Source organism: Barbus barbus (assembly GCF_936440315.1).
Source record: "Barbus barbus genome assembly, chromosome: 33".
Classification (NCBI taxonomy): Eukaryota; Metazoa; Chordata; class Actinopteri; order Cypriniformes; family Cyprinidae; genus Barbus; species Barbus barbus.
The window spans coordinates 20,148,218-20,174,137 of record NC_136761.1 but is presented as its reverse complement, the minus strand read 5'-3'; the positions used below and the strand labels follow the sequence as shown (position 1 = coordinate 20,174,137).

General features: G+C 39.8%; 2 protein-coding genes and 1 pseudogene across 3 annotated transcripts; 2 read left to right on the top strand and 1 right to left on the bottom strand.

The window, feature by feature from the left end:
* Positions 1–520: 520 nt before the first annotated feature.
* LOC306853329 (transmembrane protein 144-like) lies at positions 521–3,731 on the bottom strand (the record flags this gene model as incomplete). The annotated part of the gene is made up of 11 exons (XM_079390643.1): positions 521–604; positions 853–906; positions 999–1,096; positions 1,316–1,435; positions 1,533–1,651; positions 1,708–1,781; positions 1,911–1,992; positions 2,491–2,562; positions 3,310–3,409; positions 3,485–3,607; positions 3,677–3,731. 11 exons carry the CDS (start codon positions 3,729–3,731, stop codon positions 521–523), a joined length of 981 nt encoding a protein of 326 aa, XP_079246769.1.
* Positions 3,732–4,180: 449 nt separating this feature from the next.
* LOC306853328 (alcohol dehydrogenase class-3-like) lies at positions 4,181–7,346 on the top strand (annotated as a pseudogene). Its single transcript has 9 exons — positions 4,181–4,198; positions 4,569–4,670; positions 4,841–4,992; positions 5,157–5,242; positions 5,358–5,577; positions 5,688–5,950; positions 6,139–6,247; positions 6,351–6,489; positions 7,322–7,346. The product of its transcript is annotated as an alcohol dehydrogenase class-3-like (transcript).
* A 3,492-nt stretch (positions 7,347–10,838) lies between these two features.
* LOC306853171 (alcohol dehydrogenase class-3) lies at positions 10,839–16,179 on the top strand. Its single transcript, XM_079390379.1, has 10 exons — positions 10,839–10,892; positions 11,780–11,865; positions 11,986–12,087; positions 12,249–12,399; positions 14,328–14,415; positions 14,552–14,771; positions 14,882–15,142; positions 15,316–15,448; positions 15,601–15,739; positions 15,960–16,179. The coding sequence occupies exons 2-10, from the start codon at positions 11,848–11,850 to the stop codon at positions 15,982–15,984; spliced, it is 1,137 nt and encodes a 378-aa protein (XP_079246505.1). The 5' UTR covers positions 10,839–10,892; positions 11,780–11,847; the 3' UTR covers positions 15,985–16,179.
* Positions 16,180–25,920: the final 9,741 nt, after the last annotated feature.

Here is a 25,920-nt window from a genome sequence, read left to right as displayed (position 1 = left end):
ATTTACTGGTGTCAGTCTGTGAAGCAATACCATGCAATAATGATGGGCTCCAGTAAAGAGAACAGGATACAGGAACAACAGTGAGGACTATGTACTCCTTTATGTACATCAGGAATGCCATGTTTTATACTGTAGCACTTTCAACTGTATGCATACACCTATCTTTAGAAGTGCTAGTCTGTCTGCTGAGGGTCTTATTGGAGACATAAAATGTCATGAAAATTAATCGGTCAAAAAGTTATATATAAATGACCCCAGTGAAAAGCTTCAGACTCAATTGAGAAAATACAACAAATATAAACAAATATACACAGCCTGTAGCCAGAAAGGGGAAATGGTTTAATTCATATATGTGTGAACTTACAAAACACCTCAAATTAATTTTGATAGCAATTAAAATGCTACCGCAAGAAATGTGGAAATCACATCAAGGGCTACTAAGCAACTGCAGAGGCCTTATGCAAGTTTGGCTTAAAACTTGATCCACCATTGCCATCTTGTGGTAACATAACGTACAGACTCAAGTCTTTGAATAGGCGTTTAACAGGGAGCCAGACAGAACACCACAAGACGCCAAAGAAAACAGCAGCAAGTTCCCAAATCCCTGAGGAAATAAAAATCAGTTTGTTAGGACAGTCTAAACAGAAGTTGACTCTACTTAATTTCTTTAATATTACGAGTTATGAATCAATATTAAAATAAAAACAATAGCCGTTTCAATACATTGTGTTCTCTGAAGTTAAATGAACATATAAATAGCTACTCAATTTCATTTGAAAAAGTGTCAAGCTAGGTTATATCAAAATGCCATCTGAAACACTGAATGAATACAAATAGTTTTATGTGACCTACTTTGACCTCTTTAAATACCACATTTCCCCACAGAGCAGCTACTAAGCCATAACCCTGAAAGCAAAGTAGAACACACTATCATTACATACGATTTGCAATGCAAGGTGAATGAGGACACAAACGATTTTTTTTTTCATGATACTTACAGCATTAATTATAGGGAATGTGATCACTGCTCTAAGGTAGTAATTTGCTATAAACCAGGCATATGTGGCTAATCCCCACATCAGGCCACTCAAAAAACCTGCACGGAAGATCTTACTTGAGGAACACAGGAACTCAATATTCAGCAGAAAGGTGATAGAATCTCTGGAGGAATATTTTGTATTGCAAATGTATTGGGTTCAGTGCCTGATTGTACACGTAAATAAATATAATCACAACTGTGATGGAGTTACAAAGCAACATGGTCCTTTCATCTAAGTTGAAATAAAGACGATGCAATAGAAAGCACATTAATTACCAGGTAAAATGGCTCTGGGATAAATCCGAGGCCTGTTCTTCATGACTGCATAGTTAGAAAGAAAATACACTGTGCTGGTGAGGAAAATTCCACTGTAATGGGCAAAGCAGTAGTCAATTTCTGTAATGGATGGCAAAAAAAAAAAAAAAACCCATTAACATCTCATTAAGCCATAGTACAACTGCATGTCAATTTTAAATCGAACTAGTACACATACCATGCTGACTGGATCCAATGAACATACTTGAATTGATTGTGGCATGGACTTTAATATAGAAAACAGGCATAAAAGAAGAACCATAAAGGACACCTGAAAATACGGCCAAGATGCAGCCACTGTAACAAAAGGATATCATGAAAACCCATAGATTTGATATTCTACAAATACTTACAACACTCTCTTGCTCTTTGGTGAAATTGTGTCCACCCATGAATCACTGGAACTTGTGCTGTCTGGATTCAACCTCTAAATACAGACGTGTGAATGCACGTACGCACAATCTCAGCAAAAAATTGGATATCCAAGACATAATACACAAAACAATATTCTGCATAAACAACCATAACTCTTGAGGAAAAGCCCTAACAAACCTACCCTATCATCAATCAACAAAGGCATGAATTCAGTAGATGTGTGTTTCTGAACATCACTTTTCACAAAGAAGAATATGATGGCACTGAAACAAAGACATGATTGTGTTACATAAAAACTGTACCACAGGGTTCTCTCTCACAATAAATAAAAGGTAAGGATGTTTTTATTCCATATCCCATAAAATCAGATGGAACTGTGGATCCAATACAATGTGACTTCAGGTCTTAGGAGGAGATTTATCCTGCCTTACACAATATATTACATTTTCAATTTCCGAGAAACTTTTAGGCGAGTAAAGACAGCAGCTCTCTGATCTCAAAAGGATCTTTGTGAGGTGTAACTCCTGAGTGAACTAGAAATATTTTTGGGATGGAAATATTGTCTAACCATATTAAATTAGTATGCCTGCAGCATTTCCTTTCTATTGCCGTGGCTTTTGGCCATCCTTTTGAGGACACAAAATTACTATGTAAAGTTTCAGCCTTCATTAACCAAATAAAAATCCTCTTGATGGTCTGCCTTCAAATGCTGTGCACACAACTAATCCTTGAGGATATCACATTGCCTGCTCTCTCATTACCTTAGGAGACAAAGGCCAGCTCCACAATAATTGTGTATTGGTTTGGTTACTTCCTCTGAATGCAGACCAAACCTTGAAAGGAATGAATTAAGAGGTAAATTCACCTCTGCCTTTAATTAAAAACATGGATAACACTTTACAATAAGGTCTCATTATATTAACCAACAATGACCAGTTACATTATTAATCTTTGTTGAAGTAATGAAACTTACAACTGTTCATTGTTTATGTTAGCTCAGGTCCAGCAATAATAAATATTAACATTTACTAATGCATCAAAAAGTTGTAAATGTCGGAATTTACATTAAGATTAATAAATACTTTAGAATCCCTACTTTGTTATTAGTCCATGTTAAAAGAAAGTAGTTAACTTGTGTTAGCAAATGGAACCTCAACCTCAAGTGTTACAGCTTAGAATATTTTTTTTAAAAGTGCACTAAACCAGTGCAACAATACTTCTGAGAAAATGTATGAATAAATTTCAAAACGGCATGCAAATAAACATTCAGATCACAAAACTTGTTACTTGATATTACAGATGAGCTCAAGTTAAAAAGCACAAATAATAAGCTAAACTTAAGTCAAAATGATCTGTTATCTGACTGCTAAACATTACATATTTATCAGTGATTTAAGCTGCATCAAGCAAAAGTTTTCTGTATTTTCCAGATGCTTGTGTCACCAGTGGACTGCTTATCCAACTTAAAATGGCATAAACTAGCCTGGGCCAGCATGGAAATCCGTGTTCCAAAGTTTACATCTGGAAATTCAGTTCATCCCTAGTTTAAGCCCTTTCTGTCAAACATCAGTCTGGCTTACCTTGAGCTTGCCCATCCAATTAGCAATGCACTGGATCCCCAAAGCAAAATCCCAAGTCCAAGGCCAATAAACTTCACAACTGGGACTGCTGTTATATTTCCTGAGAGGTAAATCTGTTACAAATAATATCGGTATATTTTAAACACAGGTTTATTCACTCACACGTATGATTTACCAGTGGCCCAAAGTGCTCCTCCAAGCATTGCAGCAGGATGGGCTCTGGAGGGGTGAAACAATATGTCCGCAAACAGTCCAACAAACCATATAGCTGAACAGCAAATCCACTGAAAAAACATTCCTGTAAAAACAACAGATTTTAGCACAAGCCCTTTCAAATGCTGGCTTAAAGCATAAGAGTTAAACTCACCATCACCGGTATCAACGGTTTTAACAGAAACAAAGTAACTTCCATACAACAGCATTGCAATCACACAGGCCACAAAGCCATAAGTGGTGTCTGTACTACTGGCTTCATTAGAGGACAAAGGCTCTAGGTATAAAACAAAACTGAAAGTTGACCACACACTTGTTGCATGTATGCTTCAATAAATGCATAATAACTGTCTGCAATAGAGCGACTGTTGATTTTCTAAGCATATTTTCTGTATTGAACGTCCTTTTGAATGGTAAAATGTTGAACTGTGAAGTAATAGAGATTAATGCAGCACAATGGACTGACAAGAGTACTGGAATTAGTAGGCAGTGAAACATTCTTGACATGAAAAACGTTAACCTTTTTTGTATAATCAGAGTATTTATTCTTTTGCTTCGGCATTTTAATTGTCATAAATGTTCTGTCTCTGCAACGCTGTCTACAGTAGACGAAAGACCATAGAGGAAAGATTCACTGTATCAAAAGTGTGTCGTTGCCATGGAAACTGAGGGTAAGGTAAGGACATAACAGGAAATTAATGTATTGTTGTAGCAAATGAAAAGCATTTATTTGATGGAAAACCCAGTAAAACAGTAACATTGTGAAATAATATTACAATTTTAAACAGCACGATCCTTAAGAAATCATTCTAATGTGCTGATTTGGTGCTCAAGAAATATTTATTATTATTTTCAAAGTTCAAAACGGCACTGTTGTGCTGCATAATATATATTGGGGAAAGCGTGATGCATTTTAGGATTATTTTTTAAATAGAAATAACAGCATTTATTTGAAATATAAATCTTTTGTAACATTATAAAAGTCTTATGTTATTATTATAATTTTTTTAATGGTTTGAATGGTGGTGCATAATTTTATCCCTAAGGTGATCGAGTGCAAGGCAGCAGTGGCCTGGGAACCAGGAAAAGCACTCTCTATTGAGGAGATGGAGGTTGCCTCTCCCAAAGCACATCAAGTACGAATTAAGGTAGATCCATAGCACTATATTTATCATGTTAGGCTAGATGTAGACTAAGCTTAAAACGCAACTTAAAAATAGGCCTGAGAGTAAGGCCTGAGAATAACTATATTGTGCTTTCAAAGAACCAAGTATTATTTTATTTCACTAAGAAGTGTCTTTTCATCAACTGTTTTTAGATATTAGCGTCTGGAGTATGTCACTCAGATTGGGTTTACCTGTATGATGTTGCTAAAATTAAGCCACAGCCTTTTCCTTTGATCCTGGGACATGAAGGGGCTGGGATTGTGGAGTGTGTTGGTCCAGGTGTCACAAAAGAGTGTTGGTAAAGGTAAACCAAAAAATCCATCATAAACACTTTTAATGTTTATAAATGCAAGTTCTGGTTTCTCAGTTGCTTCATCTTAATCACTTTGTCCTAGATGCATGAATGTAGAAGTGTGTAGGCATGAGACATGCATTATTTCAGAACACTTTATTTTTATATATCTGCAGGAGATAGTCATTCCTCTGTTCCTGCCACAGTGTGGACAGTGTGAACGTTGCCTGAGTCCAAAGACAAACCTCTGCACCAAAAACTGGTTATAATAATAATAATAATAATAATAATAATACACAATTTATTGATAGTAAATACTATGTATTTTTTCATCTACTTTTGAATAGAGGTCAACTGTAGTTTTCTCTGCCTCCCAGGGACAAAACTCAACATGGTGTCCTTGCAGATGGCACCAGCAGGATCACCTGCAAGAATCAGCAGATTTACCAGTTTATTGGTATCAGCACCTTCTCTGAATATACTGTTGTGCCAGAGGACAATGTCACCAAGATTCACCCAGATGCTCCACTGGACAAAGTCTGTCTGCTGGGCTGTGGAGTGTCTACAGGATATGGAGCAGCAGTGAACACAGGCAAAGTGTGTGTGATGTCTGATTTCTCCTGCCATATAAGGCAATACATAAAATAAAAACAACATCCCACAAGCTTGTAGCATGCGTTATATTTTTTTGTCATTGTCTTCCCCAGGTAGAATCTGGCTCTACATGTGCAGTGTTTGGTTTGGGAGCTGTTGGACTGGCAGCTGTCATGGGATGCAAGGCTGCTGGTGCTTCCAGGATCATCGCTGTATAGACATCAACCCAGACAAGTCTGAGATCACCAAGACTTTTGGAACAACTGAGTTTGTGAACCCTAAAGACCACAGTAAACCCATTCAGGAGGTGCTGAGGGAGCTGACTAATGGTGGCGTTGACTTCTCTCTTGAGTGTGTGGAGAATGTGGGAGTAATGGTAAGTTCTTATTACCAATGTGTATTATTATTTAATTAACTGTAAGTTTATTAGTAGAGCTGTAATTTTCAAAGATGTTCTTACTTCAAATGTCATTTATATAACCAAGTCAAGTTGCCATGTAGAAGAAAGTAATTTACTGTATGTGCCCTGTGGTTAATTGAACTAATACAATTTCCTCTGACCAGAGGGCTGCTGTGGAAGCGTGCAGTCCTGCAGGGGGAATCTGTGTGATTGTGGGATGGATTGAGGTGGAGGAACTACTAGGAAGAACTCTGAAAGGCACTTATTTTGGAGGTAAATGCTTTCCCTGTATTTAGTGTAGTGTGAGCTGTCATGATGGCAAAAGCGCAAAATGAATCATTTACAGTAATTAACCTGTTGTTTTCCTGATTGACAGGATGGAAGAGTGTTGAGGTGGTGCCCAGACTTGTTCAAGACTATATGAGTGGGAAGCTTCTGTTGGATGAATTTGTGACACTCAGACTGACTCTAGATCAGGTTAACCAGGCCTTTGATCACATGATCACTGGGAAAAGGTCCGTTTTTTTGCATCTATTAATGAACACAATTATGGATTTTGTTTATGATGAAAAACACCAGAAAATGTTGCCTTATATGTGTAATGATTTTATAATATTCTGTAATGTCCAGCATAATCAAATGTTAATATTATGTAAAATTTCATTCATCTTTAGAATAACTCAGTTCATATGCATGGCCGTAACCAGGGTTTGAAAGTGAGGTCTGGGGTGGGGTTAAGAATTGTGCTAAAAGCGAATTACCCCTGAAAACACAAATTTATATACACTAAACACTTTAAAAGAGACAGGTATGTGAAAGATGTTTTCTCTGTTTTGGAGGGATGAACATTGTTACATTATACCATATTTATTGCATCAAAATGTATTAATATTTTACTATAGGGTGGATACTTTTATCAGTTGCTTATTATTCATGCAACAATAGCTACATATTACTATTATAGATTTCATTAATAACTATTGCTATAGATCATAACTTTGTATATGATAACTCTGTTTTTGATAAGGTTTGATAGCATTGCTACTGGTTTTGATAACCTGGCAATATTACATTAAAATTGTGATGAAACTGAAGTAGTGGCAGATCTTTTCCTCTGCATTGTGTGAGGCAGATTATTGAAAAATATTGATTGTGGAGGGGCGGGGAGAACTAAATGATCATACATGAATGATCATTGTAAAATCATGCATACATTTGTAAAATAAATAGGGTTGACTCTCTCTATTTATAGTTTCAAATCCCACAATAAAAAGTCTAGGCATGAACAATTAAAAAAAAACAAAAAAAAAATTATGTAATTTGTTCATTTATTTCTCTTTTTCTTAGTATCCAGACAGTGGTTGAGATGTGAAATGGAGATGATTCTCAATATCCTTCAAACAACTCAAGTATTTTGGTGGGTTCCTCTACCTCAAATCAAATCAAATCAAATCACTTTTATTGTCACATCACCACAGCACATGTGCCTTCGTGAGTGAAATTCTTGAGAGCGTGCTCCAGACGGTGCAGAAACAATTTACATAGACATTACCATACATACGTACAGACTTATACAGATGACAATGTGTAATATACACACACGTATACTCAGTACACACAGTGTACTATTAGACAGACATACAGTTACCGATACACATTATACACAGTATGTAGTACACATTCTACGTTATATACACACAGTAATATGCGAAGATGCAGCAGATTATATATAAACCGGATGTGCAAATGTCATGGATGTGTATTGGATGGTATCCAGTGCTGGCAAAACGATTGTTGTATTTGTGCAGTAGTGTACTGGTAGTCCAGTTTGAACTGTATGGAATTAAAGTGCAGTGCGTGGTATACTGTAAGGTGGGAGTATGCTGTAGGGTGTATTAGTTTTGACTGTTCATTAGCCTGATAGCCTGAGGAAAAAAGCTATCCCTCAGTCGGCTAGTGCGGGATCGGATGCTGCGGAGACGTCTTCCTGAAGGCAGCAGAGAGAGCAGTCTGTGGGACGGGTGGCTGGAGTCATTGATGATCCTCCGGGCTTTCTTTATACACCGCCTGGTGTAGATGTCCTGGAGGGAGGGAAGCTCACCTCCAACAATGTGACGGGCAGTTCGCACGACCCTTTGCAGAGCTTTGCGGTTGCCAGCAGTGCTGTTTCCAAACCAGGCGGTGATGCAGCCGGTCAGGATGCTCTCCACAGTGCAGGTGTAGAATGTTCTGAGGATGCTGGGGCTCATTCCAAACTTCCTCAGCCGTCTCAGGAAGAAGAGGCGTTGGTGTGTCTTCTTCAGCACTGCATCTGTGTGAGCGGACCATGTGAGATCCTCAGTGATGTGAACACCGAGGAATTTGAAACTGTTTACTCGCTCCACAGGTGTCATGTCGATGGTGATGGGTGTGTGTTCTCTGCTCTGTCTCCTGAAATCCACCACCAGCTCCTTGGTCTTATCGATGTTGAGTGAGAGGTGGTTCTCTTGACACCATTTAGTCAGGGTTCTCACCTCCTCTCTGTAGGCCGTCTCATCATTGTCAGTGATCAGGCCTATCACCGTTGTGTCGTCAGCAAATTTGACGATGACGTTGGAGCTGTGTGTTGCTGTACAGTCATATGTGTACAGGGAGTACAGGAGTGGGCTGAGGACGCAGCCCTGAGGAGGACCAGTGTTGAGGGTCAGCGGGGATGAAGTGTTGTTGCCCATTCTGACCACCTGACATCTGCCTGTCAGGAAGTCCAGGATCCAGCTGCAGAGAGATCCGTTTAGTCCCAGAGTCTGGAGCTTCTCAACCAGTGTGGCAGGCACTACGGTATTAAATGCTGAGCTGTAGTCCACAAACAGCATTCTCACATAGGTGTTCTTATTTTCCAGGTGGGAGAGAGCAGTGTGCAGGGTGAAGGCAATAGCATCGTCTGTGGAACGGTTTCTGCGATATGCAAACTGTAGGGGATCCAGTGAGTCAGGCAGCACAGAGCAGATGCAGTCTCTGATGAGTTTCTCAAAGCACTTGCTGAAGATGGGTGTCAGAGCAATGGGCCTCCAGTCATTCAAGCATGTGATTTTATTTTTCTTTGGTATGGGCACAATGGTGGATTTTTTGAAGCATGCGGGAACCACAGACAGAGAGAGGGAAAGGTTAAAAATGTCTGTGAAAACCCTGGCTAGTTGGAATGCGCATGCTCGGAGCACACGGCCTGGGATGCCATCGGGACCCACAGCCTTGCGGATGTTCACCCGTCGGAAGGATCGGGTTACATCTGCGACAGAAAAGGAAAGTGCGCTCGCCTCTTCTGCTACAGCCGCGGGAGCGCGCTCTGTGTGGGCGGTGTTGTGAGCCTCGAAACGAGCATAAATGTGATTAAGTTCGTCCGGTACAGAGGCGGCAATGTTCACAGTAGCTGGTTTATTCCCTCTGAAATCTGTGATGTTATTGATACCCTGCCACATGCTTCTTGCGTTGTTGGTTTTGAATTGTTCTTCAACTTTGTTTTTATATTGTCGTTTGGCAGCTTTGATTGATTTCCTGAGATCTTAACTGGCTTGTTTGTGATCGTCAGAGTTTCAGGATTTAAAGGCAGATGTCCGCGCTGACCTCTCTAAAGCCTTGCAATCAATGTCATAAGTTAAATGTCATTATGAACTTTGCAGGCTAGTATAAAAGACTGTTTTCGCAATATTTACAAAGAAAATATATTATTTTATAGTTATATCTATAAAAAGATAAAGATATATCTATTTAGACAATGATTATCTGTGCGCTAATCCAAAGGTCCCTTTTCACTGCCTGTATGTATTGGCTAAAGTGCACAGGCCTGTATTAAAGGTGCAGAAGGAAAGGAAAGTCCCATTCACTGAATAAATCATTGCTTCTTTTTGTCTATTGTCTCAACGAGAATACAAGGACCATGTCTGTTATGATCAGAAATTGTTCCATACAATAAAGCTAAGTTTGTTGAATTTGATTTGGTTGTATCTCTTCTTTATTAGCAGCAGATTTACTCCATTTATTTTCTCTCAATGTACACTGTACAGCAAGAGTATCTCTCTCTTCTGTGTGCCTCGAGACCAACAGTGTAAAATTTCACCGGTCTGACTTTTATTATTTCTTGAAGGCTTATAGTCATTGAATTATCTTCAGTTAAGTGTTGCAAATTTCCATGGGGCTTCAAGTGAAGTGACATTCAGCCAAGTATGGTGACCCATACTCAGAATTCGTGCTCTGCATTTAACCCATCCAACGTGCACACACACAGCAGTGAACACACACACACCGTGAACATACACCCGGAGCAGTGGGCAGCCATTTTATGCTGCGGCGTCCGGGGAGCAGTTGGGGGTTCGGTGCCTTGCTCAAGGGCACCTCAGTCGTGGTATTGAGGGTGGAGAGAGCGCTGGACATTCACTCCCCCCACCTACAATTCCTGCCGGCCGGAGAATCGAACCCGCAACCTTTGGATTACAAGTCCGACTCTCTAACCATTAGGCCACGACTTCCCAATTTCAGGGGAGAGCGCGAACGCAGTCCCCCACTACCATAAATTATACAGTCGAGATTCCCACATTTGGGGAATTCGCAGGGGTCAGCACAACCGGAGTGCAACGGCCAAGCCTCGCTCTGGGTGAACCGCCTTCTTGATCATGGTGTCTCCCCTACCAGGTAAGTATACATACATTCAATACATGCTGATCATGATCAAACTTGTTTTGCTTTTGCCATTGGGAAGAGGAAGGTTGACCCATAGTTATCTGCAGGTCATCCAATCACATGCAAGCAGGACTTTGTTCAGCTGCTGTATTGGTCAATCAGCCAGTAACACGTCTTGAATAATCATATAGCAGCTGTGCACTAGTACAAAGTACACTAGTACCAGCAGGTCCTCTCCTGAGCCCTGACAAAAACAGCTTTGCGTGTAAGTTATTAATAGCATACAAACATTTGCAAACTGTAAATCTGTGCGTCAAGTCATCTGCTTTACTGAATGCTTTTTAAATATAGTAAACTTGTCAAAACTGAAATTTAGCTTTGAGGGATATCACAATCCCCTAAATGTTAATGAATTTGAAAATGTATTAGTATACTGACAGTATAAATATTAGGCAATGATTTATGCTTGAACTGTTTTAAGATCAAGTGAAGATTTTTTTTAATGTTTAAGAAATGTGTACTGTTTACAAAAAATTGTAATTAAAACATCAGCATTCTACTATGAAAAGTGTTGCATGCTTGTAATGTAAACTTGAATGAATGTAACACATCATATTGTGCACTTGCATACTTCCTTTTTGCTACACCACACAAGGGTAACGCATATATGATACCATATATGCAATGTCATGCCTGTGTGCACAGATACAGATATTAGTGGAATATAGGCTTTAACTAATAATATATTTCATAATGGTTTATTAATGATGAGAATCCATCAGAATAGCTTTAAAAGTGACCCACTTTACATGAAAGCTACGGTTTCTTTTTATCTAACATGTTAAGCATATGTGGGATGTTGCTTAAATTATGCCCTCACAAATATTTAAAATATTGCAAGAATGCATGTATTTTTATAATTAGCCATGAACTTAGCTTATATAAAAAAACAGTGTTATTTTTGTGACAATAAAAAAAAAAAAAGAAAGTAAACAGTGCTACATACATCACGTGTTAATGCAATGTCAGAACAATCAAATATTTTGGAAACATTTTGAATCAAACCATTCATTCAAAAAAAAAAAAAAGCAAAAAAAAAAAAAAAAAAACTTTAACACAAATTCCAGCTTATTTTCTTTCATTGTTCTTCAGGTTCTTTTAGGAGGCTGTTTATAGACAACATTGGAAACGATTCATTGGATTAAAAGTGTGTGGTTAGTATGGAAACTGAGGGTAAGGTAAGGACATAAATAGGTAAGGGAAAAAAGTCCTCAGATAGTTATCCTCAAAAAATGATGAATGTTTTTGATTATAACTATGAAACAAATCACATTAAGATTTTTTTTTCTTTCTCTAAGGTTATCAATTGCAAGGCAGCAGTGGCCTGGGAACCAGGAAAACCGTTCTCCATTGAGGAGGTGGAGGTTGCGCCTCCCAAAGCACATGAAGTACGAATTAAGGTACAGTAGGTCCATTACACTTCACTGGCCATGTCTGCATATAATCTCTTTACATATGACACTCATATGTAGACTTTCATAAAGACATTATTGTGATGTTGTAAAAATGACTAAGCAGTGTTTATATATTAGACTAATGACTATCAATTGACCCATGTCAGATAGTAGCATCTGGAGTATGCCACACAGACTGGACTTTCCTGCATGAGGTTGGTAAAACTATGAATCCCCAGCCCTTTCCTGTGATCTTGGGACATGAGGGGGCAGGAGTGGTGGAAAGTGTTGGTCCAGGTGTCACAAAGATGTCCAAAGGTAAACAATTTTTTTTTCCTAATTTTTATAATTTTATAACTCCTTCAAAAACCTTGGAGTTGTGACTGATTTCTCAGACCACATTGCTAAAACTGCCTGGTCCTGCAGATTTGCTTTATACAATATTAGGAAGATCCGGCCTTTTTTTTTTTTTTCGGAACATGCAACACAACTCCTTGTTTAAGCTATTGTTCTGTCCAGACTGGACTATTGCAATGCTCTCTTGGCAGGTCTTCCAGCCAATTCCATCAAACCTCTACAATTAATCCAAAATGCCGCTGCAAGATTAAGCTTTAATGAGCCGAAAGAACCTCTGTTCATCAATTTGCACTGGCTACCAATAGCTGCTCGCATAAAATTCAAGGTATTAATGTTTGCCTACAAAACCACCTCTGGCTCTGCACCCCTTTACCTAAATTCAGTATTTCAGACCTATGTGTTCTCTAGAAGCTTGCGTTCGGCAAGTAAACGACGCATTATTGTGCCATCCCAAAGAGGCACAAAATCACTTTCACAGACTTTTCATTAACTGTTCCCACCTGGTGGAATGACCTGCCCAACTCAATCAGAGCAGCTGAGTCCTTAGCCATCTTCAAGAAACGGCTAAAGACACATCTCTTCCATCTTTATTTGACCCTCTAACTCTAATTCTATTTTATCTATCTGTCTTCTTTTTATTTACAAAAAAAAAACACACACACTTGACCCTCTATCAATTGCATATTTATTCTCTAACTGCTAGCTTTTCTTGAAAAACTATCACTAGCTTGCTTTTTTCTATTCTATTTTTTTTTTCTTTAAAAAGCTAAAAAAACAAAAAACCCAGCTACATATACTGCATTACAGTAGGTTAACTGAGACTTGTCATTGCACTTGCATGTTGTTGCCGAGCATTAATCATTGAAACACATACATACATACATACATAGCAGGTAAAATAAGTATTGAGCACGTCACCATTTTTCTCAGTAATTATATTTCTAAAGGTGCTGTTTACTTGAAATTTTCACCAGATGTCGGTAACAACCCAAGTAATCCATACATACAAAGGAAACAAAACAAATAAGTTCAGAAATTAAGTTACATAAAATAAATGACACAGGGAAAAAGTATTGAACACATGAAGAAAGGGAGGTGCAAAAAGGCATGGAAAGCCAAGACACCGGCAGAAATCTAATAGTAATTAAAAAGCAATCCTGTCCCAGTCAGTGGAAATCAATATTAGCTGGTTCAGTCTCAACACCTACAGTACCAGGATGATGACGATGAAACAAGGGTGGACATTTCAGCAAGACAATGATCCCAAACACAGCCAAGGAAACTCCCAACTGGTTTCAGAGAAAGAAAATAAAGCTGCTAGAATGGCCCAGCCAATCACCTGACTTGAATCCAATAGAAAATAAGAACTAAAGATCAGAGTTCATAGAAGATGCCCACAGAACCTTCAAGATTTGAAGACTCTGTGGAAGAATAGGCCAAAAGCTCAAATGAGCATTCCAACAAAGGCTTTTGTACGAAGTATTAAATACATTTCAGTAGTTCAATACTTTTTCCCTGTGTCATTCAATTTTATTACACATAACTTAACTTAATTTCTGAATTTATTGGTTTTGTTTTCTTTGTATGTATGGATTACTTGGGTTGTTACCGAAATCTGGTGAAAATTTCATGTCAACAGCACTTTTAGAAACATATTTACTGGTAAAAATGGTGACGTGTTCAATACTTATTTTACCCGCTATATATAATTTGTTCTGAAATCTTCAGTTTACCTTTGCAAGTACAAAAGTGTAACAAAAGCATGTACAGTATGACAAGCAAATGCAAAAGAAATAGCAAGCTCAATAGTGATTAAACTGTAAATATTTTTTCTTTCAATATTGCTCTAAGTCAAAACACTGCACTACCATTCAGTCATTTATCTACAGGAGATAAAGTTATTCCTTTAGTCGTGCCACAGTGTGGACAATGTGAACGTTGTCTGAGTCCAAAGACAAACCTCTGCACCAAAAACTGGTGAGTTAATGTTACTGATGTATACATGAGTGATGTTTTTCTGCTTTTTTTGTTCTTCTGAATTCATAGACTTCATAGATTCATGAGGTAGGTGATAAAACAAATCAATTCCATTTAGACCCTCTATATTTCCTAGGGAGACAAATCAGCAATGTCTTCTTGCAGATGGCACCAGCAGGATCACCTGCAAGAATCAGCAGATTTACCAGTTTATTGGTATCAGCACCTTCTCTGAATATACTGTTGTGCCAGAGGACAATGTCACCAAGATTCACCCAGATGCTCCACTGGACAAAGTCTGTCTGCTGGGCTGTGGAGTGTCTACAGGATATGGAGCAGCAGTGAACACAGGCAAAGTGTGTGTGATGTCTGATTTCTCCTGCCATATAAGGCAATACATAAAATAAAAACAACATCCCACAAGCTTGTAGCATGTTATTTTTTTTTTTGTCATTGTCTTCCCCAGGTAGAATCTGGCTCTACATGTGCGGTGTTTGGTTTGGGAGCTGTTGGACTGGCAGCTGTCATGGGATGCAAGGCTGCTGGTGCTTCCAGGATCATCGCTGTAGACATCAACCCAGACAAGTCTGAGATCACCAAGACTTTTGGAGCAACTGAGTTTGTGAACCCTAAAGACCACAGCAAACCCATTCAGCAGGTGCTGAGGGAGCTGACTAATGGTGGCGTTGACTTCTCTCTTGAGTGTGTGGGGAATGTGGGAGTAATGGTAAGAAAAAGCAAATGTCTTGAATCTTTTATCTAACAATACTTTTAGGTTCAAAGAGGTCTATTTCAAATTGTGAAAGCAAATCAAGTTACCATATAGTCAAACAAGGACTTTACTAATCCGGATTCATATGCAGTTGAATGAACTGATAAGATGTCATATCTTACAATCAGAGAGCCGCTGTGGAAGCATGTACTCCTGCAGGGGGAGTCTGTGTGATGGTGGGCTGGACCAGGATGGGAGAACTTACTCTGGTTTCTGAGGATATTCTACAAGGAAAAACTCTAAAAGGCTCCTATTTTGGTGGTAAAGCATACCTGATAAATTTAAATATATCTTATGATGATCTATTGTAGCCTATATGTTGCAGCACCAGGTTGATGTGAAATGGAGAATTAGGTCTAATCATTTTAAAGTCTAAGCAAGTAACTTCTCTGTTCTTTCTGTCTGATTGACAGGTTGGAAGAGTGCTGAGGCAGTGCCCAAGTTGGTACAGGATTATATGAGTGGAAAGCTTCTGCTGGATGAATTTGTGACACACAGACTGACTCTAGATCAGGTTAACCAGGCATTCGATCTTATGATCACTGGGAAGAGGTAAGTTCTGTGAATCTACTAATGAGCTTGTATTGTGCTAAGCATTGCCCACGACTGTATGTCTGACATTTTTCAGTATTTTTGTATTCTGGAATGGTCATATACCACACACATTAGTCAAGAGAAGAAATTATTTGTTATGGTGTCTAATTATTTCTATATCTTTACATACACATATACATACACACATAGACTTAGCCTCTTTCTTTCTCTTTTTCAGTATTCGTACAGTGATCAAGATGTGAGATGAACTGCTGTCTTTAAACGGAAGTGTTTCTATTCTGTTCTGATATTACATCCATCAGGGAATAATCGGTGTTGTCATAATGCAATGCAATAATGTAATAAAGCTGCATAGGTCTCAGTTCAGATCTCATTGGTCCCAAATCATATTCAGCATAACTATACAATAAACATTAATAAACTTGTCACATCACACAGCTCATTTCAAATTCAGTATGGTTTCATATGTACTGTACAAATAAGTTTTATTTCTGATATGCTTCTTTAAAATGCTTATATTCTCAAAGAACATGTATTGTTTCATGCAATAAAGCTTATTCTGATGCATTTCATTTGATTGTATCTTTTTCACCAGTAGATGGCAAGCTTGTACTACAAACATACTTATTCATTTCCTCTGTCTTCTGCATGCTGTCTGCATTGAGTCTCGTGAGTTTCTTCACTCTAATCTTTATTATTTCATATCACCTAGGCTTGGCTCAATATCCGTTAAGTGTTCATGTGTTTATGTTCCATAACGTTACAGAGCAAACCATGAGCACTCCAGTCTCTTAACTACCATATAGCATTATTGCCCTTTGAAACCACTATCCACCGGTTTCCATCTACAATAATATTATTATTATTATTATTATTATATGAGCCTTCATCGTCTTCTAGTGGGACATGAGAAGTCTCTAGAAAAATAGAAAGAATTTTGTTATAGGGAGATGGATGGGTGCTTGTCACTAGGGTTTACATGCAGCTGACCATGGGTTGCATGTTGACCTTGGTAATATTATATATTGATTTAATATAGCATGCTCTTGAGGGTTAGAATAGCAGTTGTGGCCTGTCAGAGCCAGGAGACAAAAGGCTGGCTGGGGAATGCCTCTCCATGATGAACTGGGATGGCTGTCCAGGAATTTGCTTTATTGTAGTTCCATTCAGACCAAATGAATACTCTTGGCAGATCCCCTCCCCCTTTTCCATCTTTACGTAAAATGGAAAATGAAGCAAAGTCTCCCTGACGTTTACCCCACCCCTGCCATATTGTGCAATCAATCAGAGATTCAAAGTTTTCGTTGCTCTTTCCATTGAAACGGAGCGATTGCTGATAAATGGAGACATCAAAAGATAAAAGTGACAAGTAGCAATAGGTGCCTGTTCACTGAGCTCATTTGTGGATGCAGGACAAATTTACAAAGGCCGTCTAAGGTAATATGCATTTAGAGAGATCTTGCATTTTTTTCCTCATTCATTCAAAAATTTCTCTCAAAAAAACTTCTCAAAATAAATAAATATACAAAGATCTACAATTAGTTAACTGGGCCATTCAGGCTGTTTATTTTTAGTTAGTTGGCAGATGTGGAGATGAAAAAAATAAACCTACGCTTTTATGTTAGTAGAGGGTAGTGTTGTGACATTTTAAAACCTTTATAATTGGGTAGTTGACAAATAAACATTGGACTGTCCTATGGTGTGACAGCAAAAATGTAGAAAAAAATAAAAAATAAACCACATACAAATAACATTGGAAAAATGTATCTTCATTCTTAGAGTTACGAATAGCATGAGAGGTTTATCTTCAGTGTTAGTTTATTTATTTTTTAAAAATTTTCTGTCACACCGTAGGACACATTGATATGTCAACCACGCAATTATTTTAGCAATAAAGACGTTGGTTGATTGGTTGGTTGGAATTAGAACAAGTGATGAATGGCCCAGTTTGTTTAAATGAATTGGTCAAAATTAAGTATATTTTCAAAACCTTGAATCAGTTAAACCAATTGCTTTCCAAAATGATTTGTTTTTTCAAACACTTGAATCTCCGCACGCTGAGGACATCTGCTGCTTAATGCAAAAGTATGTTCAATGAAATGCGCTACAAAATATTGCAGGTCTTGTCATTGTAACAATATGGCAACAAAACATTGCAGGTAGGTATAGATTTTAATCAGGGTAGTGCCATACTTCACTTTTTTACAGAAATGAAAACAAGGCCTTGAGGCTGTTTAACAACTTACCGATTGTTCAGCTGAGGAAACTTCTTCGAGAGGGAGGAGGGGGGCAAATTACTATAGACAAAAACGTCTCAGGTTACGCATGTAACCATGGTTCCCCGAAGGGAACGAGACGCTGCGTCCGAAGACGCTTAGGGAACGAGATACCCACGCCGCCAGACTGACAAGTCCCTGCCTAGTGCGTACTAGGACGAGAGGACAGAAGAGCCCGGAGCGGCTCGAATGTTGAGGTCATAAAACCTTACAAAAGTGAGGGGCGTGGACCACCCAGCAGCGTTGCAGATGTCCTGCATAGACACAGCTGCTAGGAAGGCCTTGGAGGCCGCCACACCTCGGGTTGAGTGAGCTCTGACTCCCATCGGCGAGGGGAGCTGAGAGGACTCATAGGCAATATGAATAGCATCCACTATCCACCTACTGAGGGTCTGCTTAGTAGCAGGAAGACCCCTCTTAGGAGGACCATAGCACCTTTCTCCACAGGGCAGCTCTGTGGATGTACGTGCCCAGTGCTCACACTGGACACATACAATTAAGCTTCTGCTGGTCGGGCTCCCTGAAGGGAGGAGGACAGAAGCCTCAGCGCACCGCGGAGGAAACGTGTAACTAGGGGGTGTCTACCCACTGACTGACCACAGACAGGAACGTGGTAGGCCGCAATGGCCGCCACGTACACCTTAATGGTGGAGTGGGTTAACTCTGCGGAGAGACGGGCCTGCAGAAACTCCAGAACTGTATCAATCGGGCGGTTAACTGGGTTGAGCTGGCGGTCTCCGCACCATGAAGTGAAGAGTGTCCACTTCAGGGCGTACAGTTTCCTCGTAGAGGGAGCTCTGGATTGGAGGATGGTCTCGACAACCTCGGTTGAGAGACCGGAAGCTATGAGCTGTGCCCCCTCAGTGGCCACACCCACAGCTTCCACAGCTCTGGGCGAGGGTGTACGATAGTGCCCCCCGCCTGTGAGAGGAGATCCTGACGGGAATCTCCCATGGAGTGCCATCGAGCAGAGAAATCAGGTCTGAGAACCATACTCGGCCCGGCCAGAACGGTGCTACCAGTAGTAGACTGACCTCGTCCTAGCGCACTCTCGCCAGAAATCCTGGGAGCAGAGCGATAGGGGGAAAAGCGTACAGACAAAGCCTCGGCCAAGTCTGCTCCATAGCATCCAGTCCCAGAGGAGCCGGAGGAGTCCGAGAGAACCAGAGGGGACATTGAGCTGACTTTATAGTTGCAAACAGGTCCACCTGGCCAAAAACTCTCCATATCTGCTTCCCCACCTCGGGGTGAAGCATCCATTCCCCAGGCCTCGGCCCCTGTCTCGACAGAACGTCTGCTCGCACTTTGAGATGCCCAGGAATGTGCACTGCTCTCAATGAGAGGAGTGTGCCCTGGGACCACACAAGGATCTGGTGCGCCAGCTTGTACAAGGGACGCAACCGCAGACCTCTCTGGTAGTTTATGTACGAGACCACCGATGTGTTGTTGGTGCGCACCAACACGTGGTGGCCTCTTAGGTCTGGGAGGAAGTGTTCGAGTGCTCGAAACACGGCCAGCATCTCCAGCCAATTGATATGCCATGTCAGATGGCGGCCACTCCACAGACCCTGGGCAGGGTGTATACATATATACACATCTAACTTCTCCTATAGATGAATACATCATTTAATTCCTCAAATTAAATGCAGAAAGACAACCAGACGAGTACACACGGTCTGATATGAAAATGATTCATAATAAGAATGAGAATCACATAATGCACGCGGTCGCTGCAACAGCGAGCTCTCACTCAAAGGGGGAAGCACCGCGGGCTTCCAGCCCCAAGCGAGAGTGCTAGATCTGGGGAATGCGGGTGGAGATAGGGCGAACCCCTCTCCAACCCATCCGCCAGATCCATGTTGCAATCCCCGCGATCTCACTCGCTGCCATGCCTCAGCAGTGGCGGACCGGAACCGCGAGATCTTACGGCGGGGAAAAGCACAATCAGCCCTTTATCTTAGAGCTGACAGCGCGAATATAATGATGTCGTCATTCATAATATGCTTGTGCAAACACTGCAGCTTTACGAAGCTCATCGACGTCTTTCACGTCCACGGAGGAAGACAAGCGGAGCGTCGAGCTCTCTCTCTCGGGGAAGAAACCGCGGGGTGGGGCTCCCGAATAGTGATGGGCGATACGACTTATTTTATTTTCGATCCGATACCGATATTTTTAAGCCCAGTGTAGTATACCGATACCTTGACTAAACTGATCTTTTAAATTAGTAAAAAAATATAATCAGTAATTATACTCACTTAATATTAGATGGTTTTTTTTAACATTTCATAGGCTTTTTTTGTTTTTGTTTACACTCAGAAATAAAATAAAGTATTTCAGCCCTTTACTGGGGCAGTAACCTCAAAGGTGCACCTACCCTAAAAGGGAGCATATTAGTGCCATACAAGTATGCATGCTTTAAGGGTAAATAACAAATGTGCACCTTTGAGGGTACCTCATGAAAAATAAACATTGTGTTCCATAAGTAGCCTACTAAAATTATTATTTTTATGATAAATTTGTGGTTACTGCAGTTTTACTACAAATACTGTGGTAAACTGTGGTTACTGTAATAAAACCATGGTTATTTTTTGTAAAAGGCTCCCAGGCTGCTGTACTTCTAAAGGTGAAACTTTAGCATATTTTTTTATTAACAGCAATTACAGAACCTAACACAATCCATTTGAACTTTTAACAACCAGTTTAAATAAATTTACTTACACAAACTAGCCTATTTAAAATAAATATTACATAAACCAAGTTTGGGGTTAGTAAGATTTTGTAATATTTTTTAAATAAACATCATGCTCACCAAGGTTGCACTTATTTGAACAAAAATACAGTAAAAAGAGCAATATTGTGAAATATAACCATAACCATTAAAACGACTATTTTCTATTTTAATATATTTTAAAATGTAATTTAAAATGGCTTTGTGATCAAAGCTGAATTTTTAGCATCATTACTCCAGTGTTCAGTGTCACATGATCCTTCCGAAATAATTATCATTTGCTGCTCAAGAAACATTTCTGATTATTGCTGCTTCATATTTGTGTGGAAACCGTGATGCATTTTTCAGAATTAATTTTATACATAGTAACAATGATATGTAATGTAATGATGTGGCAATGTTTTATAAAGATCTACTTATGCTTCTGATGCTTTTGGGAAACGTAGCTCTATTTGAACAAGCACTGTGACTGAGCCATGAGTCACGCTGTCTGTGATTGATTGGTTTTGTCTTTCAGCATTTGCGTTCCGATCGAGCAGGAGAAATCACTCTAACACAATTAGACTAACACTTAAAAGCTTATTTATGCACAGAATGTCTTAAAATTAGTGGTTTAAAAAATGCACTTTAGAATCGATATTTTTATGTGAGGATCGATCCTTTCGATACAACATTAGTATGGAAAGTATCGATACTTTAGGATCGATCCGCCCATCACTACTTCCGAACACAGAGAGCGGGCGCTGGATCTGATGATCCATGTGCCAGCCCCACGAGTGCAGCCGCCGCTCTGCCTCGGCAGCCGAGGGGCCAGCACCGTGAGGAACACTCGCAAAGGCTCCCTTCTCGAAGAGAGCCCTCCGGGAGCGAAGCGTGCGTAGCGGAAGCCGCTCACAGTGTGAGCAGTCGGCTCCTATGGAAAGCCAGCCGACTCCGCATGCTTAGCGCCCAGGCAGACCACACGCAAACTGTGTGTATCCCCGCTCGTGATTGTAGTGAGAGCAGGGAGGAACACACAGCTTGAAGCGTGATCCAAGATCGCCCTTATGCTTTGATTTACTTGTGGCCTTGGTCATAGTGCTTTTTTTTTTTTTTTGACAAACAACACCAAATAAGACTCACAAAACAAATATCGGACTGACAGACACAGAGAGCGCTTACTGAATGACAGAAAGCTGAAGCCGGCTTTGCCGCACGTGCCTTTATAGCTTCCTAGTCGTGACGTCACCTGCCCGTGACGCCTCGCCCTTCCATTGGACTGATTGTACAAATGCTTCAGAGCGCGGTCACGCTGAAGGCGTTCCCTAAGCGTCTTCGGACGCAGCTCGAGTTCCTGAATGGGAACTGAATAATACAGTTATAAATGTTATGAGTTTTTAAAATCACATGAGTTAGAAACTTTATACATTGAACGCCATTATAAAACTGCACGTTTATGCCTCACATCCTTTCATCCGTGTTATTCAGTAGCCTACGTCTTTATGTCCAACCTGATTAAGGTTTATTGTAGTCTACAAAGTGTAGATTTATAGTAAACACCTTTTACTGGTGAGCAAGTTGAGAACAAGACAATGGTAAGAACTTCACAGAAACATCTATTTAGGCTAACCTAAATCAGTTTTGTGAAGCAGCGTTTCGAATGCTCACTTAATTGTCTGAAGCGATTATATGTTTTATCAAAGCAAATACATTTATTTTGTTTGTATTTTATGTTAATTAAACGTTTCTATTTTATATTTTCAAAATTTATTCCATGCCATTTAAAGGGGGAAGTCGTGGCCTAATGGTTAGAGAGTCGGACTCGTAATCGAAAGGTTGCGGGTCCGAGTCCCCGGCCGGCAGGGATTGTAGGTGGGGGGAGTGAATGTACAGCGCTCTCTCCACCCTCAATACCACGACTGAGGTGCCCTTGAGCAAGGCACCGAACCCCCAATTGCTCCCCGGGCGCCGCAGCATGGCTGCCCACTGCTCCGGGTGTGTGTTCACGGTGTGTGTGTGCATTTGTTCACTACTCACTGCTGTGTGTGTGCACTTGGATGGGTTAAACGCAGAGCACCAATTTCGAGTATGGGTCACCATACTTGACAATACGTCACGACTAAAGACTAAACTAAATTAGTCACATTTTTAGTAATGGTGTGACCTTTGATTAGACTGCCCTGTGTTTTTTTCATCAACGTGATTGACATATAAATAGAAGGTAGAGTCAACTAAAGCAATGGAGTATCAGATTCTAATGAACAATAACGATTTGTCCTGTGTGCTTACCATGACAGATATGAGACATATTCCTCTCACATGAGCTTGGTCCAGGCAAATATCAGGCATTTACCCTGCCAAATGTGTAGTCAGCACTGCGCATCACTCCGACAGACATGACAGCCTCATAAGGAAAATTGACAAACAACGGAAATGCCAGCATAGGTAAATATTGCTGAGCAAATATAGCCTGGAAGAGAAAAAATGTCAAAGAGGCTGAGTTGCCTTCCTCAATATTTAGATGGGGATCAAAAGATTTCTCCCTTAATTATTATATTTAATGTGTGTGAGGGTGTTCAAATGTGTGTGGGGGTGCACCTGTGTGTTTGAATGTGTGACACTGCTAGGTGGTGGTGCAGTAAATCCTAGTGCCAAATAACTTTGGCCACAATTCTTGTGCATGCTTTAACCAATATATTATCTCTATAATTTCAACCGATAGCCTCAAGGATGAGGAACATTTCTGTACAAGATATTCTACCAAATTGAGTCAGAAATACAGCAGACTCTATTTAAACCAAACTGAAATGTGTAGTTAAACATTTCTACCCAGGTGGCCTAGGTGCTGAAAAATATGACAAACTGGTCAGACCATGCAGGATCTGGGCCGTGAGCTATACATAGCGTCACTGTGAACGACATTACGCTAACTGAGAGACAAATCTCATGATTCATTTGATCTGAATGTAGAAAAATGCATTTGTAATGCCTTTGAAATGTAAATGTATTGAGGTCAGTTTACTTAGTATTTGCAGTGATTTATGTGCACAGGTAAATCAAGATTTGTCAAGATGAAGACTTTGCCAGTTGGTATTTCTCTCATGTGGAAATTGAACAAATAAAACGTCATTGTGTCCTGTGCAAGTATGAACAGTAGAGACAAGATTCATTATATATGTATGACTGTCTATTTGAATGTTCGTTTGAAGTTGTTTCTGTGTTGATGAGGCATAAAATTCAGTTTTGGTTGTCTGTATTCTTTGGCATTTCTTTGCTTTGAGAGATGTCTCCTTTCGTGTGCTACTCAGAGCTCAAAGGGTTTGGCGTAGAACATGAACAAACACAACCTCTGGATTGTCTTAATTGATGGTACACTCAAGCTTCAGTGGCAATGATAACGTTAAAACAAGTTCCCGAGACAGAGAGACAGACAGCACACATACAGAGAGAGAGAGAGAGAGTTCAGAGAAAAAGACAGTGGCCTAGAACACAAAGCCCAAACTGCCATGGAAGAATGCGTCCCTAAGTCGGGGAAAGACTACCCTGGTAGAGGCCCTGTTTTAGCAGTAAATCCGTGCCATTAGTGTTAATGCCAGCCATTGCCTCAGACATCCCCAGCCTAAAGCTCAACACAACAAACCCGGATCCAGTGACACAGTCCTGGCTGCTCCAGCAAGGGGAACCCCTTATCAAACGTGCCTGGAAGGGTTAGGAGAGGTCAGCAATACTGAAGTTGCACACCTGCACTGCAGCGGATCTTCTCGTCTGAAGTTGGTTGACATTGGATTAGCATAGCCTGTTGGGAATTTTAAAGGAAGTAAATTATAATTATTTGACTGGTGAAATGACTGCGCACATATCTACTTTATTAAGTAAAATGATCCTTTCATCCTTTCAGGATTGTATATGACAAAAGAAGATATTTAGACATTATAATGGTAATACTTTACAATAAGCTTAAATTTGTTCAAATTTATCAATGCATTAGGTGCTGTATCATGCACTAAAATGAACATTAATTCTTAAGCATTTGATAAACTTGGTTAATGGCAATTTATACATACCCCACCATTCAAAATTTTGGGTCAATGGTTTTTTTTTTTAAATAAACAATACTATTATTCAGCAAGGATGCATTAAGTTAAAACTGATTGAGTAGAAAAAAAAATAAATCACTGTTTCCACCAAAATATTAAGTAGCACAACTGTTGATAATAATAACATTGATAATAATACATGTAGAATGATTTCTGAAGGATCTTGTGACATTGGAGACTGGAGTAATAGCTGCTGAAAAGTTATTTTTTTTATTTTATTTTATTTTTAATAAATGCAGCCTTAAGAGACTTTTTACAAAAACATTACCAAACATTTTAAAGTGGGCCTAGTGTAACTAAATGTATGCATTTCAAGTTGTATAAATTAACATTTAATGCATCATGAACAAACACCATTTCACTATTCAGAAACATGAACTGAAGCATTAACTAATAGCTAAAAAGACTTCAAATGCAGCAATAAATAAGTTAACCACCTTATTTGCATAAAATGCATGAACAACCAATCAGAAATTACCTTGAAAAGAGAACCTATTGTGAAAACAGCTATCAGCCTTCTAAAAAACTCCCCAACACTGGTGCAAAAAAATGTTTGAGACAATGCTAAGGTTTGTTTGTTATGACGGTTTGCTAATACCCACATTCAAAATTTGAGGTCATGTTGTGTAATAGCTGTGAAGGGACACAACAACACCCACATACACCACCAAAATGGATGGTTAGCATGTGTGTCTGAGGAGCAATTACGCAACTGCAGTATTAAGAAACACCGTCAAGCTAGTAAATGGGAGGAAGGGCCTCAGCACCCTTGATTCTCTACATGTTTTGACTGCAATGTCACAGAGTCTTGTCTAACAAAATGTACATAGATGAATATGTTTGTTGCATCGTACCTAGACGTGTTGCACAAAAAGACATGGGTGTGGAGGGATAAATAAAACAGAAATGAGCAACACCACTCTCTGTCCGCCTCTCACACAACAGAGATACAGAAGGCTCAAGAGACATTTAGAATATATGCTGTCTGTTACCTTCATTCGTGGCCTAATGGTTAGAGAGTCGGACTCGTAATCGAAAGGTTGCGGGTTCGAGTCCCCGGCCGGCAGGGATTGTAGGTGGGGGGAGTGAATGTACAGC

Bases quoted from the DNA above. Each gene is read 5' to 3' on its own strand.
- LOC306853171 (XM_079390379.1), top strand. The intron at 15,449-15,600 runs GTAAAGCATACC...TCTGATTGACAG, and splicing joins AAAAGGCTCCTATTTTGGTG to GTTGGAAGAGTGCTGAGGCA. The intron at 15,740-15,959 runs GTAAGTTCTGTG...TCTCTTTTTCAG, and splicing joins CTTATGATCACTGGGAAGAG to TATTCGTACAGTGATCAAGA.